This window comes from Schistocerca serialis, chromosome 3, assembly GCF_023864345.2.
Source record: "Schistocerca serialis cubense isolate TAMUIC-IGC-003099 chromosome 3, iqSchSeri2.2, whole genome shotgun sequence".
Classification (NCBI taxonomy): domain Eukaryota; kingdom Metazoa; phylum Arthropoda; class Insecta; order Orthoptera; family Acrididae; genus Schistocerca; species Schistocerca serialis.
Window position 1 is genome coordinate 234775488 of NC_064640.1, and position 17705 is coordinate 234793192.

Genomic DNA, 17705 nt, shown 5'->3' on the forward strand with positions numbered 1-17705 from the left:
CGGAAGCCACTGGCGATGCTCCAGGAGTAAAGACGATCAAGACAGCACTGAAGACGCCACTTAGTGAGACAGGTCCGTGAAGAATTGCAATAGATGGCAAAATCATCAACAAAAAGGGAGCTGGGGATGCCCTGTGGGAGACAGGCCATTATAGGGTTAATGGTGATAGCAAAGAGGATGATACTCAGGATGGTTACCTGAGGCACACCATTTTAATGAATAAAGGTGTCCGACAAGGCAGAACAAACACACACACACACACACACACACACACACACACACACACACACACACACACCCCTTGAAAACTTGGTCTTTTACAAATTCCTGAAGGAAACAGGGCAGGCGGCCACGGAAGCCCAAGAGTACGGAGGGCACCAGTTCCCCAGCAGGTGTCGTAGGCCTTCTCCAAATCGAAAACACACTGCCACAGTCTGGGATTTCCACAGACAACCATTCACGAGATGAGTGGACAAAGTAACGAGATGGTCAACTGCAGAATGCCACACTCTAAATCCACACTGTGCAGTCTTGAGTAAATGGCAAGATTCGAGCCACCACACCTGCCGGGCATGAATCATAGGTTCCATCACCTTGCAAACGCAGCTCGTAATAGAGATGGGGCGGTAGCTAGAAGGAAGGTTTTTGTCCTTACCGGGCTTAGGTAAGGGTATGACAGTGGCTTCACACCTACGTCCAGGAAATGTGCCCTCTGCCCAGATGCAGTTGTATGTGTTAAGCAGAAAGTGCTTGTCCACAAGAGAAAAGTGCTGCAACGTCTGAATGTGGATGGCGTCTGGTCCTGGGGCAGAGGATCAGGATGAACTGAGAGCATTCTCTAGCTCCCTCATAATAAAGGCGGCATTGTAACACTCACGATTCAGAGAAGAGAAGGGTATAGCCAGAGCCGCCTCCAATTGGTTCCGATGGAGGAAGGCAAGGCGATAGTGGGAAGAACTCTAAATGTCTGCAAAATGGCGGACCAAGGTGTTGGAGATAGCAACAGGGCCTGCTACTGTCAGGCTGGAAATTGGGGAGCGGATCTCGGTCCCATAGAGCCATCGGAGGTTGGCCCACACAACAGAGGAAGGGGGTTCAACTGGTACATGAACTAGTGAATGAAAGCCAGCTAGCTCTTTTGCTATCCCAAAGAATGCGACACTTTGCACATGTGTTTCAAGTGAATGCAGTTCACCATCATAGGATGACTGTTAGAAACGTGGAAAGCACGTCTCCGTGCACAGACTCCATCTCAGTATGCCTCAGTCCACCAAGGGACTGGGAGATGATGTGGTAAAGAGGTAGTGTGAGGAATGGAACGTTCTGCAGCAGTAAGGACAATGTTGGTGAGATAGTCCACCTCATCATCACAAATGAGGAAATCTTGTTCTGTGAAGATTGCCATGGAGGAGTAAAACTGCCAGTCAGCCTTAGTAAGCTGTCATTTGGGCATGCATGTGGATGGGGTAGGAGTCAGCAGACAGAGTGCGCACAGGAAATGGCCGCTCGAGTAGGCGTCAGGAAGAACAGACCACTCAAGACAATGAGGAAGCTGGGCAGTGCAAAAGGAGAGGTCCAAATGGGAATAGGTGTGCAAGGAGTCAGAAAGGGAAGTGGGCGCACCAGTGTTAAGGCAGAATAGGTTGACTTGGTTAAGAATGTCAGCCAAGAGGGCACCTCTCTGGCAGGTCCTGGGAGAACCCCAAAGGGGATGATGCGCATTAAAGTCACCTAGTAGCAAAAACAGTGGAGGTAGCTGCCCAATAAGCTGAAGGAAGTCTGCCCTGGTGACACTGAAGGACGGAGGTACATAAGTGGTACAGAGGGAAAAACCAGGCAGGGAACGAAAAGGCGAACAGCAACACCTTGAAGATGGGTAGTCAGGGAGATGGGTTGACTATGAAGGTCATCCCGTATAAGCAGCACGATGCCCCCAGGAAATGGGATGCCGACCTCCACAGGGATGGTCAAAATGAATTGGTAAGTAATGTGGAAGCACAAAATGGTCTTGAGAGCGCAATTTCGTTTGCTGAAGGCAGAGTACAAGGGAACGCTGCGAATCTAGAAGCAGCTGTAAATCCTCTTTGTGGGACAAAAGGCCGCGAACGTTTCATTGTAGGACAGTCACGAGGAGGTAGAGATGTAGGGGTGTCAACTCGGTAGCCACCAAGGGACTGCCAATGAAGAGTCGCTACTACAGGGCACAGAAGTAGGAGGATCCTGCTCCATGGGGTCCACAGAAGTGTCAGCATGCTTATGTGGTCAGTCGGTGAAGTCAAATGCTGCAAAAATGGTTGGTGGTGTGCACTGGTGACACAGAGGCTAGCCGATCTAAGTGACCACGTGGCGACACCGTCGAGCAGGATCTTCAAGTTGGCGAACGAGAAGACCGTTTGTCCTTAGCAGACTTCTTCAAGCCCTTCTGGTTAGAGGAAGACTTGGGTGTTGTTTCGTTGGAGGGACAGAGGAAGTCTTCTCAGGAGTACTCCTTCAGTCCTTTCCTGCCTTCCACTTGTGTACTGGGTAGCTTCACCCCTTTAGGTGAGAGTTTGACAAGTGTTGCACAGTGGGACGAGGGGACGGTGATGCTGGGCGACTTCACAACCTCGGAGCCAAATCTGAGGTTGCATGTCTGCATAGCTATGTCCTTCATGGAGTGAGGGGTAACAAGAACCGAAGTATAAGTGCCAGACGGGAGAACACATGGTTTGCGACTAGTCAGTAATTTGCGAGCTACTGGATAAGGCACTTTTTCCTTTACCCAGATCTCTTGAACAGCCCACTCATCTACACTCCTGGAAATGGAAAAAAGAACACATTGACACCGGTGTGTCAGACCCACCATACTTGCTCCGGACACTGCGAGAGGGCTGTACAAGCAATGATCACACGCACGGCACAGCGGACACACAAGGAACCGCGGTGTTGGCCGTCGAATGACGCTAGCTGCGCAGCATTTGTGCACCGCCGCCGTCAGTGTCAGCCAGTTTGCCGTGGCATACGGAGCTCCATCGCAGTCTTTAACACTGGTAGCATGCCGCGACAGCGTGGACGTGAACCGTATGTGCAGTTGACGGACTTTGAGCGAGGGCGTATAGTGGGCATGCGGGAGGCCGGGTGGACGTACCGCCGAATTGCTCAACACGTGGGGCGTGAGGTCTCCACAGTACATCGATGTTGTCGCCAGTGGTCGGCGGAAGGTGCACGTGCCCGTCGACCTGGGACCGGACCGCAGCGACGCACGGATGCACGCCAAGACCGTAGGACGCTACGCAGTGCTGTAGGGGACCGCACCGCCACTTCCCACCAAATTAGGGACACTGTTGCTCCTGGGGTATCGGCGAGGACCATTCGCAACCGTCTCCATGAAGCTGGGCTACGGTCCCGCACACCGTTAGGCCGTCTTCCGCTCACGCCCCAACATCGTGCAGCCCGCCTCCAGTGGTGTCGCGACAGGCGTGAATGGAGGGACGAATGGAGACGTGTAGTCTTCAGCGATGAGAGTCGCTTCTGCCTTGGTGCCAATGATGGTCGTATGCGTGTTTGGCGCCGTGCAGGTGAGCGCCACAATCAGGACTGCATACGACCGAGGCACACAGGGCCAACACCCGGCATCATGGTGTGGGGAGCGATCTCCTACACTGGCCGTACACCACTGGTGATCGTCGAGGGGACACTGAATAGTGCACGGTACATCCAAACCGTCATCGAACCCATCGTTCTACCATTCCTAGACCGGCAAGGGAACTTGCTGTTCCAACAGGACAATGCACGTCCGCATGTATCCCGTGCCACCCAACGTGCTCTAGAAGGTGTAAGTCAACTACCCTGGCCAGCAAGATCTCCGGAGCTGTCCCCCATTGAGCATGTTTGGGACTGGATGAAGCGTCGTCTCACGCGGTCTGCACGTCCAGCACGAACGCTGGTCCAACTGAGGCGCCAGGTGGAAATGGCATGGCAAGCCGTTCCACAGGACTACATCCAGCATCTCTACGATCGTCTCCATGGGAGAATAGCAGCCTGCATTGCTGCGAAAGGTGGATATACACTGTACTAGTCCCGACATTGTGCATGCTCTGTTGCCTGTGTCTATGTGCCTGTGGTTCTGTCAGTGTCATCATGTGATGTATCTGACCCCAGGAATGTGTCAATAAAGTTTCCCCTTCCTGGGACAATGAATTCACGGTGTTCTTATTTCAATTTCCAGGAGTGTAGATACAAGGGGGAGGTGGCATGGCCACCATTGCAATTGATACAGTGGGGAGGAGGAGGCAGACATTTGCACGTGTGTGCATAGCTGCCACAGGTTATGCATTTGGCTGGGTGTCGACAAGATGTTCTAGTGTGATTAAACCGATGACACTGGTAGCAGCACATCTGATTTGGAATGTACGGCCAGACTGTGATGATTTCATAGCCTGCTTTAATCTTGGATGGCAGCACCACCCTATCAAAGCTGAGGAAGAGTGTGGGTGGGCACCAAGGAGTAATCTACCTTTTTCATTACTAGATGGACGGCAATGACATCCTGATCACAGACGTAAGATTGTATTTTGGCCTTGGTTAGACTGTCAAGCAGCCTCATCTAAATTACACCGCGGGAAGAATTCAAAGTTCTATGTGACTCGACACGAACAAGGTAGCTGTGGAAAAGCAAGGCAGCAAGTATTTGTGCTTGAGAATCAGAAGCCGTCTCCGAAAGCAAAGTGCCATTACATACATGAGAGCAGGATTTCACAGGGCCAGCAATGGCATCAACACCTTTCTGAATAATAAATAGATTGACCGTGGCGAAGGGCTGAACATCTTCAGTATGGGATACCACAAGGAACCGTGGTACAGTGGGAAGGGTCTTCGTACTAGTAGCCTCATTACGTTTACGTATCATTGAAGTCAACGGAGACGATGAGTGACTCATCGCAAGGAAATCCCCCATGATTGCCAGCGTCTCTGATGGTGCACTCCTTCCAACTGGGGGCCCCCTTCACATAGTGGAGCACCCGCCTTGGTGATTGTTCACACCTCAGGTCACACCTCCCGAACACCTGATGGAGGGACCAATGGGCAATCTGGGTAAGTTACAGCTCAGGCAATCACCCCTCCCTGGGCCTGGCCTGTACCAGGGGGTACGTGCGAACCCTACCTGTCGACCTGGGGCTGGGAATTATGCGTCACCCAGTCACCTTTTACGTGCGAGACAATTGGGCCAGTTTCAGGAGCACACAGGGAGGAAGAAGAAAAAAAGGATCCTCAAACACCGAAGCAGAGGAACGAGAGGAGAAGGGAAACAAAGAAAGGAAATGGGAGCTAAAAAGAAAGTTGAGACTGTTCGCAAGTCAGCGACAGAATGCAGAACATTCCCAATAATACCCCAGACATGTTCCCCAAGGGAGGGAAAAAGGAATAACAAGAGGATAGACATGCAGCACAGAAGGGAAAAAGAGCTGTAAAGGCTGGGGCCCTGTGGTAGCCAAACACAAACCCGCCAAAGAGTGATGAGCCCCCCGGGGGAGGGCAAAGAACATTTTTACTCCATCGGATGATTCTCAGACAAACAGTGCTCTACAACACCTGACTTGTTGGGAGACATCCGTCGTGCGAGTCTTGGGTATTCTCAGCAACAATCTTCAATGATACGCACTATATGTCTAATATGCATATTCCCACATTCACATGGAATCTGGTATACACTGGCCTTTCACAAACATATCATCTTTGACACTTCCCAATAATGCTCATGTTTTATTGGGTGGGCCAAAAACAGTTTTTACTTGATGCTTCTTAAATATGCATCCAGTTTTTCCCAATAGTGCGCCTATGTATGGCATAAAGGCTGTGGCTGCCTCTTCCTCCACAATTTCTTCTGTCTGCATATGTTGTACTGTTGTGATAGGGTGGAGAGAATGCCTAATCTGTCAGTCTGGTTACCGCCCCCCCCCTTTTTGGGGGGGGGGGGATACATTACTGAGGCATTCCGGCTCCTGTATCCTGTTGCAGACTCTCTGCATCTGAAATGATGTGCACTCTGCCCATTCCTCTGCAAGGGGTGATGGCAGGTGTCTGCATGCAAATACAGGCCACTGTGTGTTTTTTTTCCCAATACAAACCGTGGCACAGAGTGCCATTAGCTCTTTTTTTGACCATGACGTCTAGGAGTGGTAATCTTCCTTCTGCTTCAGTGTACATAGTGAATTTGATGTTGGGATATATGGAATTCATATGCTAAGGAAGTCAAGGAGTTTGCACCTTCCATGGGGCCAGGCAATGGACTTGTCATCCACATAATGGAAAAAACACTTTTGTGTTTCCATGTGGATGATGCCAGCATTTCCTCCTTGAAGTTCTCCACATACAAATTAGTGACGACATGTGACTGCCCATTGTGACTCTTCCTGTTTGTTCAGAGTATTCTTCATTAAACAGAAAATATGTGGAGGTCAGCATCTGCCTAAAAAATCCAGTGGTTTTCTCGTCAAATTTCTGACCCATGAGCTCTAGCGACTCTCGTAGAGGTACCCTGGTGAATAATAAGAAAATATCAGAACTCCCCAGGATATCTGAGTCCTTCACCCTGAAGTTGTCAAGGCATTTTACAAAATCTACAGCATTGCAGATATGACGACGGCTTTTACCCACATAATGGCTTAGTATTTCTGTCAGGTATTTTGCCCGCAAATATGTAGGTGCCCTAAGGTTGCTCACAATGGCATGCAAAGCCATTCCATCTTTGTGAACATGTACTGAGTCAATAAAGTCTTGGCAGTACAGGTCCTTGAGGTAACAGTTTCTTGGTGACCCCTCTGGTAAATCCATGTGCTTGAGAATAGCACCTTCTTTGTGGTTGTCATGAAGCAGGCTCTGCATCTTCTCAATGTTATCCTTGTGGGAAAGAACAACATTAGCACTGTCTTTGTCAGCAGGTAAGACAACAATCTTAGGGCACTCACTCAGGTCTTGAATAGCTGCCCTCCCTCTGCTGGCAACGTTGAACTTAGTGGGCTTGGTTCTCATCAGTGCATGGCAGGTTTCACAACATACTTCTTTAGCTGCTTTAGGCAGTAGTCGTGGCACAACTTGTTCAAGTGCGCTGATGATGTCTGTGACTGGTATGAATTTTGGTGTGGGAGCAAAGTTAAGTCGCTTCTTCAGAACTGAAACCGCATCATCACTCTGCTCCACATCAGTCAGATTAATGACCATCTTGCATTGGGCCTCCAGTGATGGTTTGTCAGAGACATGTGAGGATTTTTATATTTGAAGTCCCATGGCCTTCCTATGGGCAGAATCAACTGCCATCCAGGTATCATCATCAATCCAATCCCAGGTCAAGAAATTAAAATGATTGGCTACAGATTCCTTGACTTGCGCCATAGGGTGGTGGGGTTTCGGTTTCCGCTGGATAGGCCAGGAGTCCACTACACACAACAGGCAGCTACACAGGTAACACGGGTTGTGTGGCGTGGACTGGGTGTTTTTTTTAGGTTTATGGCCTCGGGCAAGTACGGAAAGGGCAACAGCCTCAAAAGGTGCGGGACAAACATGTGGGGAACAAGCAGTAATTGGTATTGTAATTGTCAACTGTCGAAGCTGCATTGTTAAAGTACCGGAACTTCAAGCGCTGATAGAAAGCACCGAAGCTGAAATTTTTATAGGTACGGAAAGCTGGCTGAAGCCAGAGATAAATTCTGCCGAAATTTTTCCAAAGGCACAGACAGTGTTTAGAAAGGATAGATTGCATGCAACCAGAGGTGGCATGTTTGTCACTGTTAGCAGTAGTTTATCCTGTAGAGAATTAGAAGTGGATAGTTCCTGTGAAATATTATGGCTGGAGGTTATACTCAACAACTGAGCTAGGATAATAATTGGCTCTTTTTACCAACCTCCCGACTCAGCAGCATTAGTGGCAGAACAACTGAGAGAAAATCTTTAGTACATTTCACATAAATTTCCGCAGCATGTTATAGTCTTAGGTGGAGATTTCAATTTACCAGATATACAATGGGACACTCAGATGTTTAGGACGGGTGGTAGGGACAGAGCATCGAGTGACATTATACTGAGTGCACTATCCGAAAATTACCTCGAGCAATTAAACAGAGAACCGATTCATGGAGATAACATCTTGGATCTACTGATAACAAACAGACCCGAACTTTTCGCCTCTAAGTGCAGAACAGGGAATCAGTGATCATAAGGCCATTGCAGCATTCCTGAATATGGAAGTAAATAAGAATATAAAAATGGAGAAAGGTTTATCTGTTTAGCAAGAGTAATAGGAGGCAGATTTCATACTACCTAAAAGATCAAAACGAAAATTTCTGTTCCGACACTGACAATGTTGAGTGTTTATGGAAAAAGTTCAAGGCAATCGTAAAATGTGTTTTAGACAGGTACGTGCCGAGTAAAACTGTGAGGGATGGGAAAAACCCACCATGGTTCAACAACAAAGTTAGGAAACTACTGCGAAAGCAAAGAGAGCTTCACTGCAAGTTTAAACGCAAGCTAAACCTCTCAGACAAACAGAAGCTAAGCAATGTCAAAGTTCACATAAGGAGGACTATGTGTGAAGCATTCAGTGAATTCGAAAGTAAAATTCTATGTACCGACTTGACAGAAAATCCTAGGAAGTTCTAGTCTTACGTTAAATCAATAAGTGGATCAAAGCAGCATATCCAGACACTCTAGGATGACAATGGCATTGAAACAGAGGATGACATGCGTAAAGTGAAATACTAAACACCTTTTTCCAAAGCTGTTTCACAGAGGAAGACCGCACTGCAGTTCCTTCTCTAAACCTCGCATGAACGAAAAAATGGCCAACATCAAAATAAGTGTCCAAGGAATAGAAAAGCAACTGAAATCACGCAAGAGAGGTAGGTCCACTGGACCTGACGGGATACCAATTCGATTCTACACAGAGTACACGAAAATACTTGCCCCCCCCCCTTCTAACAGCCGTGTACCACAAGTCTCTAGACGAACGGAAGGTTCCAAATGATTGGAAAAAAGCACAGGTAGTTGCAGTTTTCAAGAAGGGCTGTCGAGCAGATGCGCAAAACTATAGACCTATATCTCTGACATCGATCTGTTGTAGAATTTTAGAACATGTTTTTTGCTCGCATATCATGTCATTTCTGGAAACCCAGAATCTACTCTGTAGGAATCAACATGGATTCCGGAAACAGCGATCGTGTGAGACCCAACTCGCTTTATTTGTTCATGAGACCCAGAAAATATTACATACAGGCTCTCAGGTAGATACCATTTTCCTTGACTTCCGGAAGGCGTTTGATACAGTTCCACACTGTCGCCTGATAAACAAAGTAAGAGCCTACAGAATATAAAACGAGCTGTGTGGCTGGATTGAAGAGTTTTTAGCAAACAGAACACAGCATGTTGTTCTCAATGGAGAGACATCTACAGACGTTAAAGTAACCTCTGGCGTGCCATAGGGGAGTGTTATGGGACCATTGCTTTTCACAATATATATAAGTGACCTAGTAGATAGTGTCTGAAGTTCCATGCGGCTTTTCGCGGATGATCCTGTAGTATACAGAGAAGTTGCAGCATTAGAAAATTGCAGCGAAATGCAGGAAGATCTGCAGCGGATAGGCACTTGGTGCAGGGAGTGGCAGCTAACCCTTAACATAGACAAATGTAATGTATTGCGAATACATGGAAAGAAGGATCTTTTATTGTATGATTATATGATAGCGGAACAAACACTGGTAGCAGTTACTTCTGTAAAATACCCGGGAGTATGTGTACAGAACAATCTGAAGTGGAATGATCATATAAAATTAATTGTTGGTAAGGCAGGTGCCAGGTTTAGATTCATTGGGAGAGTCCTTAGAAAATTAGTCCATCAACGAAGGGTTCATCAGTGTGGGATCCGTACCAGGTCAGGTTGACAGAGGAGATAGAGAAGATCCGAAGAAGAGCGGCGCGTTTCGTCACAGGGTTATTTGGTAAGCCTTATAGCGTTACGGAGATGTTTAGCAAACTCTAGTGGCAGACTCTGCAAGAGACGCGCTCTGCATCACGGTGTAGCTTGCTGTCCAGGTTTCGAGAGGGTGCGTTTCTGGATGAGGTATCGAATATATTGCTTCCCCCTACTTATACCTCCTGAGGAGATTACGAATGTAAAATTAGATAGATTCGAGCGTGCACGGAGGCTTTCCGGCAGTCGTTCCCGTGAACCATACGCGACTGCAACAGGAAAGGGAGGTGATGACAGTGGCACGTAAAGTGCCCTCCGCCACACACCGTTGGGTGGCCTGCAGAGTATAAATGTGGAAGTAGATGTAAATGTAGTCTATTTATTCAGTTTGTGGGAGTTGTACTCAAGGCTCCAATGGATAAAGTGCACTCTTTCACATACCAAAGCAAGGCTGGCCCTATGTGGGTGAATGCACTCATCATATCTGCAATTCTGTAGATTTTGCAAAATGCCTCGACAACGTCAGGGTTTCGTTATTCACCTGAGTGCCTCTGTGAGTCACTAGAGCCTTTTAGGTTAGGTTAGTATTGTTTAACGTCCCGTCGACAACGAGGTCATTAGAGACGGAGGGCAAGCTCGGGTTAGGGAAGGATGGGGAAGGATATCGGACGTGCCCTTTCAAAGGAACCATCCCGGCATTTGCCTGAAACGATTTAGGGAAATCACGGAAAACCTAAATCAGGATGGCTGGAGACGGGATTGAACCGTCGTCCTCCCGAATGCGAGTCCAGTGTGCTAACCACTGCGCCACCTCGCTCGGTACTAGAGCTCTTTGATCAGAAATTTGATGAGGAGACCACTGAGCTTTTCAGGCATTTCCTGACCTCCATGTATTTTCTGTTTAATGGAGAGTACTATGAACAAATGAAAGGAGTCACAATGGCAGCCCGCTCTTGCCTGTGGCCACAAATTTGTGTATGGAGAACTTTGAGGAAGGAGCCCTGACATCATCCAAGTGGAAACATTTTTTTTTTCCCCCCCTCCCCCTCCATTATATGGATGACATGTTCATCACCTGGCTCCATGGAAGGGGCACACTTCTTGACCTCGTTGCACATCTGAACTAGTACATCCCAACATCAAATTCACTATGTAGACTAAAACAGAAGGAAGATTACCATTCCCGACATCACGGTCAACAAGAGAGTTGATGGCACTCTGGGCCACGGTGTGTATTGGAAGAAAGCAGACAATGACCTGTATTTGCGTGCAGACACCTGCCATTGTCCTTTGCTAAGGAGTGGGGTACTAAAAACACTAGAACACAGAGTGCATATAATTTTGCATGCAAAAAGTCTGCCACAGGAGCTGGAACACCTAAGAACTATACCAAAAAAAAAAAAAAAAAAAAACGGGTACCCAGAACGGCAAGCTTGGCACACTTCCTGCCCCACCACAACAGGGAAACCTGTGCAAACGGAAGAGGTCACAGAGGAAGAGGCAGCCACTGCTTTTATACTGAACACTGGCACACTATTGGAAAAAACTGGATTCATACCGAAGAAGCATTGAGTAAAATCTGTCTTTTACATATACTGGACAGACAGTGTGCACCGTCAAAGATCGTTCCAAGAATACTAGAGGCACAGTCAACTGATTTATCTCAACAAGTCAGTAATTGCAGAGCACTGTTTGTCTGAGAATAGCATGATGGAGTACAAACATATCGGGATCCTGGCACAGACATCCAAATAAAGCGACAGTGTCTTTAGAGAGGCCATAGAAATTTGCACCAGGGATGATCTCATCAAGCAAGATTGTGTCTATAATCTTACCAAGGCATGGGAACCAGTACCGAGTTTAACTAAGAAGCAAACAAAACGATCTGGTGGCCAGGGTGGACAGAGAAATTATATCAATGCTATCACAGACACTAACTCTAGTGTGTCCGTGACTTACGATACATGGCTGTGGACTGCAGAGAAAGTAGCTTGTGGGGCAGGGGATATTGGTCAAATGTGCGCCCTGAGCAGCTCAGTTCGTCAGCACATCTGATGATGGCGAGATTGATCACCAAAATATTGAAATATTGTGCCCATTAGATACTATGAACCAGCAGTATACCCATGAGCTTTTTGATCAACAAATATGCTGGGAGAAACTGAAGAATCAATTCTCAAATATTGTTTGTTTATAAAAATTTACTCCATCAGGGCTTCAACAAGGAGTGTCTTTGGGATACTGTTCATGCATCGAAAAAAAGAAAAGAAAGAAACAGGTGCTTCTGTACGCAGTTGGCACTAATTACATTTATATAAGTAAGCTGGAGGTTACGAAAAAATGCTGTTGCGTAAAATGGGGTTGCTGATTAAAAACTTTGTGAATCATTGGTTTAATAAACATTGCTCCCAAGAGTCTAAAATATATTAACAATTGCTTAACACAATGTGAATAAGATCATTTATTAAACTTTGCTATTTGACAGACATGAGAATACAAGACAGGTGTTAAGAAATGACAACTGTATGACACAATTGTAAAGTCAATGGTTGAAAAAGGGACTTTGTATGTAGATTTATATATTTGGTAGAAATACTCTGAAGGTACTTCTTAGGAACATAAGAAACTTTGTGTGAAGGCCATTTAATGAATTAAGAGCAGAGTTCGTCTGCTACAGTTTGCTAATACCAAATTAAAGAAGAGAATGCTGCTTTTTTCCACCGTATAAACAATGGTGAAAAATTTATTACTCGACGCAAGAAAAACAATTACATGGAAAAAGTGTTGCAAGTCAGAAAGATGCTTAAAACAGTACACCAGTTAAAACATTTTATTCAATATTTAGTTGTTGTGGTCTTTGAAGTTTCTGAACATCCTTTCTATAGAACTGATTCAATGGATGAACATTTTGTATAGACACTGAGTTTCTGTAAAAATGGGGTGATGAATTCATCAAGATTCCAAATTAAACAAGAAATGTTTCTGTAAGAGCTTTTGAAGGATGGAGAGAGAGAGACTGAATGTAGTGGACTAAGTGGGACAGGATTGAGAAATATTCTTGTTACCCTATGCAGTTTAAGCGTCAATGTGCAGGCTACAAAACAGAGACCAAAACAGGAATATATGCACAAGACACCTGCTCAGTATCATTCTTCTCAGCAATGAAGGATATTCATTATTTCCCAATTTGTGTATTCGATGTTCTAGACAGGGGAAATTAATGTAAAATGCAATTCTTCTATGTAGGGCATTAAATTACAAAGATAAAGAGCCAGGCCAAATTCATAAAATTCAACTCTTGATAAATCATAATAGGAGACAATCTGTAATATGTCAAGGTCAACATGTATAAATATATAGCTTTGTGGGAACATATGGCCATTAGTCATTTAGTTTTCGACTGTCACACACGAAAAGTGACATACTTGTAAATTTGCATGGAAAGTGACACGCACACACATGCACGCATGCAAGCACACGCACGCATGCACACACACACACACACGCGCACACACAAGCACAATCAGTTGGGGGTGGAGTGGGATGGGTATGAGTTACCTTAGATTTAGGCCAGGAAGGTTACGAGAGTGAAGAATATGCTGTAAAGACAGCTCCCATCTGTGCAGCTCCCATTGAAATCTTGCATGTTGTGCTCTGCTGCATGTTGTGCCACTGGGTGGTCCACTTTGTTTTTGGCAACAGTTTGGCAGTGTCCATTCGTTCTAGTTGATAGCTGCTTGGTTACCATAAAAATGTAAAGCACTGTGCAGTGGCTGCAGCAGAGATGGTATATAACATGGCTGCTTTGATAAGTGGCCCTGCCTCTGATGAGGTAGGATAAGCTTGTGATGGGCCTGGAGTAGGCACCACCTACTCCAGTCCCGTCACAGGCTTATCATACCTCGTCAGAGGCCAGGCTGCCTGTCAAAGCAGCCATGTAATACACCAGCACTACTGCAATCACTGCACAGCATTTTACATTAGTACAACCAACCAACTGTCAATTAGAATGAATGGCCACTGTCATACTGTTGCAAACCCAAGTGGATCACCCAGTGACACAATAGCAGAGCACAATGTGCGAGATTTCAATGACTGCTTCACAACCCGTGCTATCTGTTTCCTCACCACCACCACCACCACCACCACCAGCAGCTTTCCTGAGCTGCGCAGATGGGAGCTGTCCTTAGAGCACATACTTTGCTCCCGTAATCTTCCTGGCCTAAATCGAAGGTAACTCATGCATCCTTCCCCCACTACCAAACAGAGAGAGAGACTCTTACCATTGCTGTTGGGTTGAGTAAATGCAGGAATGTTTGAATATGTATTCTGATCTTTCCGACTGTGGTCTATATTACTGTATATAACTTGTGCTTCTTTTTCTGCATGTTGCGGTAGTATATTGGAGTATGTTGGAGATTGTGCTGAAAAAAGATAGCAATATGAAAATTATATTTCAAACAATGATTAGTATAGAACATTCATGAAAATAATAACATTGACTAGGAAATGAATAAATTAACTTCACAAATTCAATTAAACGAGTGTGCACGTAATTGTGCATATACTCTAAGCTCATTATTTCTGTAGGTGTATGCAACAATGGGAGATGAAAGGTAGATCAAGCCTAATAACTTTCTGTGTACTAATTCAACAGGCCTTATGGCTGAGCTGTATTACAATAGTAGATAGTTATTTGCCTAAACTGTGGAAGTCTTGTTACATTCACCTACATATACATCCGTAGTCCCCACCTACATATACACTCATAGTCTGAACTACTGTAAGGTGCATGGCACACCATACATCCCACATTACCATTTATTAGGTTTTTTTCTGTTCCATTCATGTATGGAGCATGGGGCTAGTGACTGTTCAAATTCCTCTGTGTGTGTGTGCTATAATTAATCTAATCTTGTCCTCTTGATTTCTATTGGAGCAATACATAGAGGGTGGTAGTAGATTTCTACATTCATCATTTACAGCTGGTACTTGAAACCTTGTAAACAGGATTTCTTGGAATAGTTTACATCTATCTTCAAGAGTCTGTCATTTCAGTTCTTTCAACATCACTGTGACACTCCCCTGTGGGTTGAACAAACCTGTGACCATTTGTGCTGTCGTCCTCCGTATACATGCAATACACGCAGTCCTATATAGTAGGGGTCCCAACATACTTGAGCAATTCTCTAGGATAGCTTGCACGAATGATTTGTAAGCAACCTTCTTCATAGACTAACTGCATTTCCTTAGCTCTCCACCAACGAACCAAACTCTGCTACCTGCTTTATCCACAACTGAGCCTATGTGATCAGTCCATTTCATGCCCCAACAAAGAGTTACACATAAATATTTGTATGAGCACGATGATTCCAATTGTGACTCATTGTTATTACGGTCATAGGATAGTAGGCTTTTTTTCCTTCATTTTGTGAAGTGCATAATTTCACATTTCTAAACATTTAAAGAAAGTTGTCAATCTCTGCATCAGTTTGAAATCTTATCAAGATCTGACAATACTTTAGCATCTTCTTTCAGACTGTACTCCATTACAGATACCTGCATCATCTGTGAAAAGTCTGAGGTTACTATTAATATTGTTTGCAAGGTCATTAACGTATAACATGGATAGCACGGCACTTCACATGAACTTGACACACTTCCACGGAGTCCACCCAAAGCTACTTCTGCATCTGTCTAATACTCTCCATCCGAGATAATTTGCTGCATCCTCCCTACCAAGAAATCCTCAATCCAGTCACAAATTTTGCTTGATATGCCATATGATCATACTTTTGATAATGAGAGGTCCCTCGTTCAAGTCTTCCCTCGAGTGAAAAGTTTACTTTCTTTATTTTCGCAAAGTTATGATCTGTCAGTTTGTTCATTGACGTCTCTGTTCACTGCAATAAGTTTAGTGTCTGTGTTTTGCGACCGCACCGCAAAATCGTGCGATTAGTAGACGAAAGGACGTGCCTCTCCAATGGGAACCGAAAACATTTGATCGCGAGGTCATAGTTCAACCGATTCCTCTACAGGAAAACACGTCTGATATATTCTATACGACACTGGTGACGGCATGTGCGTCACATGACAGGAATATGTTGTCGACCCACCTAACTTGTACACTTGGCGAATGGGTAAAAAGATTCTTCTACCTTGCCCGATTTAGGTTTTCTTGTGGATGTGATAATCACTCCCAAAAAAGTGATGAAAACATAAGAGCTTGTCACATAAACTGCAACAAATGAAAGCAACAGTTTCACAGTCACACAGTTTTCCCTGTGCTCTGTCAAAACATATGTTTTTAACGTTTTCAAATTTTTCCGTGTGTAGACCGTCAAATCCTGCATATGTCCAAGCAAATCTGAACATGTCCTGGAATTTTGAAGAGCGAAGTTGATTATGTGTGAGTGCCTGAACTTTGATAATTGTCTGAAAATAAAAAATTAAACTTTTCACTCGAAGGAAGACTTGAACCAAGAACCTCTTGCTCCGTAGCTGTTCACGCTAATCACGGTGCTCCTGTGCTCCCACTGTCCTTGATGTTGGTTGGTTGGTTGGTTTTGGGGAAGGAGACCAGACAGCGTGGTCATCGGTCTCATCGGATTAGGGAAGGAAGTCGGCCGTGCCCTTTCAGAGGAACCATCCCGGCATTTGCCTGGATTGATTTAGGGAAATCACGGAAAACCTAAACCAGGATGGCCGGACGCGGGATTGAACCGTCGTCCTTCCGAATGCGAGTCCAGTGTCTAACCACTTCCTTGATGTTGCCTACGTAACTCATGAACTACTCAGTTTGTATATTTTGCTTATTTTTTTTCATAGTTCCACACAACTTCTTCCTGTTTTCTCGATTGATCTGTGTTCAGTTTTTCAAGGCCTATCCACTGTGCCAACTTATAACTAAATCTGAGGGGGGTGCGATGGGGAGGTTCCCTTGTGAGTCAAATGCTTTTCGGAAATTCAATACTGCATCTACCTGACTGCCTTGATTCAATTGCTTTCACTATGTCATGCCTAAGCAGATGGTGATTAATGGGATTGCCGTATTGCCAGTGTGCTCCCTGCCGCCATTGGATAAGCAGCTGCAGCAGCAAGTCGTATACTCCTAGCTCACTCATTTGTTACATAGTTTAATTCTTAATTTCTTTGCGTGTTTTTGGTACTTGCATTGTTTAATTCATAAATTTCGGGCGTATTATAGTATTTGAGAGTTGTAGCATCGCGTTTCAGTACCTGAATAGTGTAAAATCGCGTAGTCTCCTTCCGCCGCCGAGCAGTGTCAGCAGTGCGCAAGTAGCAGCATTACTGCATTTACTAGGCAATCTTGTATTTTAATAACCGTTTAAATTTTGTCTATTTGTTTGCGCTCTCTGTAGATTAGTTCAGACGTTCTTTGCAAAACAGTTTTTAGCATGGATAGGGACTGCAACTGCTGTGTTCGGATGCAGGCTGAGTTGGCATCCCTTCGCTCTCAGCTTCAGCCAGTGTTGGCTTTGGTCACACAGCTTGAGGCTGTTGCCAATGGGCGTCACTGTGGGGGTCCGGATGGGGGTTTGTCGGGGATGGCCAGCTCGTCCCATGCATCCCCCGATCGGACTACGACTGTGGTTGCCCGGGATACTGCCCGCATTGAGGCTGATCCCTCACCTGTGGTAGAGTGGGAAGTCGTCTCAAGGTGTGGCAGGGGGCGAAAGACATTCCGGAGGGCTGAACGGAAGGCCTCTCCAGTTTGTCTGATGAACCGGTTTCAGGCTCTGTC

The 17705-nt window shown here is 45.5% G+C and overlaps 1 protein-coding gene across 2 annotated transcripts in view; it reads right to left on the reverse strand.

The window, feature by feature from the left end:
* The window catches only part of LOC126469984 (lipoma-preferred partner homolog), an 87677-nt gene that overhangs the window by 48163 nt on the left and 21809 nt on the right, over positions 1–17705 (reverse strand). For both annotated transcript variants that reach the window (XM_050097427.1, XM_050097428.1), the window contains exon 4: positions 14224–14364. In XM_050097427.1, coding sequence (XP_049953384.1) covers positions 14224–14364 — 141 coding nt within the window. The remainder of the gene's footprint in view (positions 1–14223; positions 14365–17705) is intronic.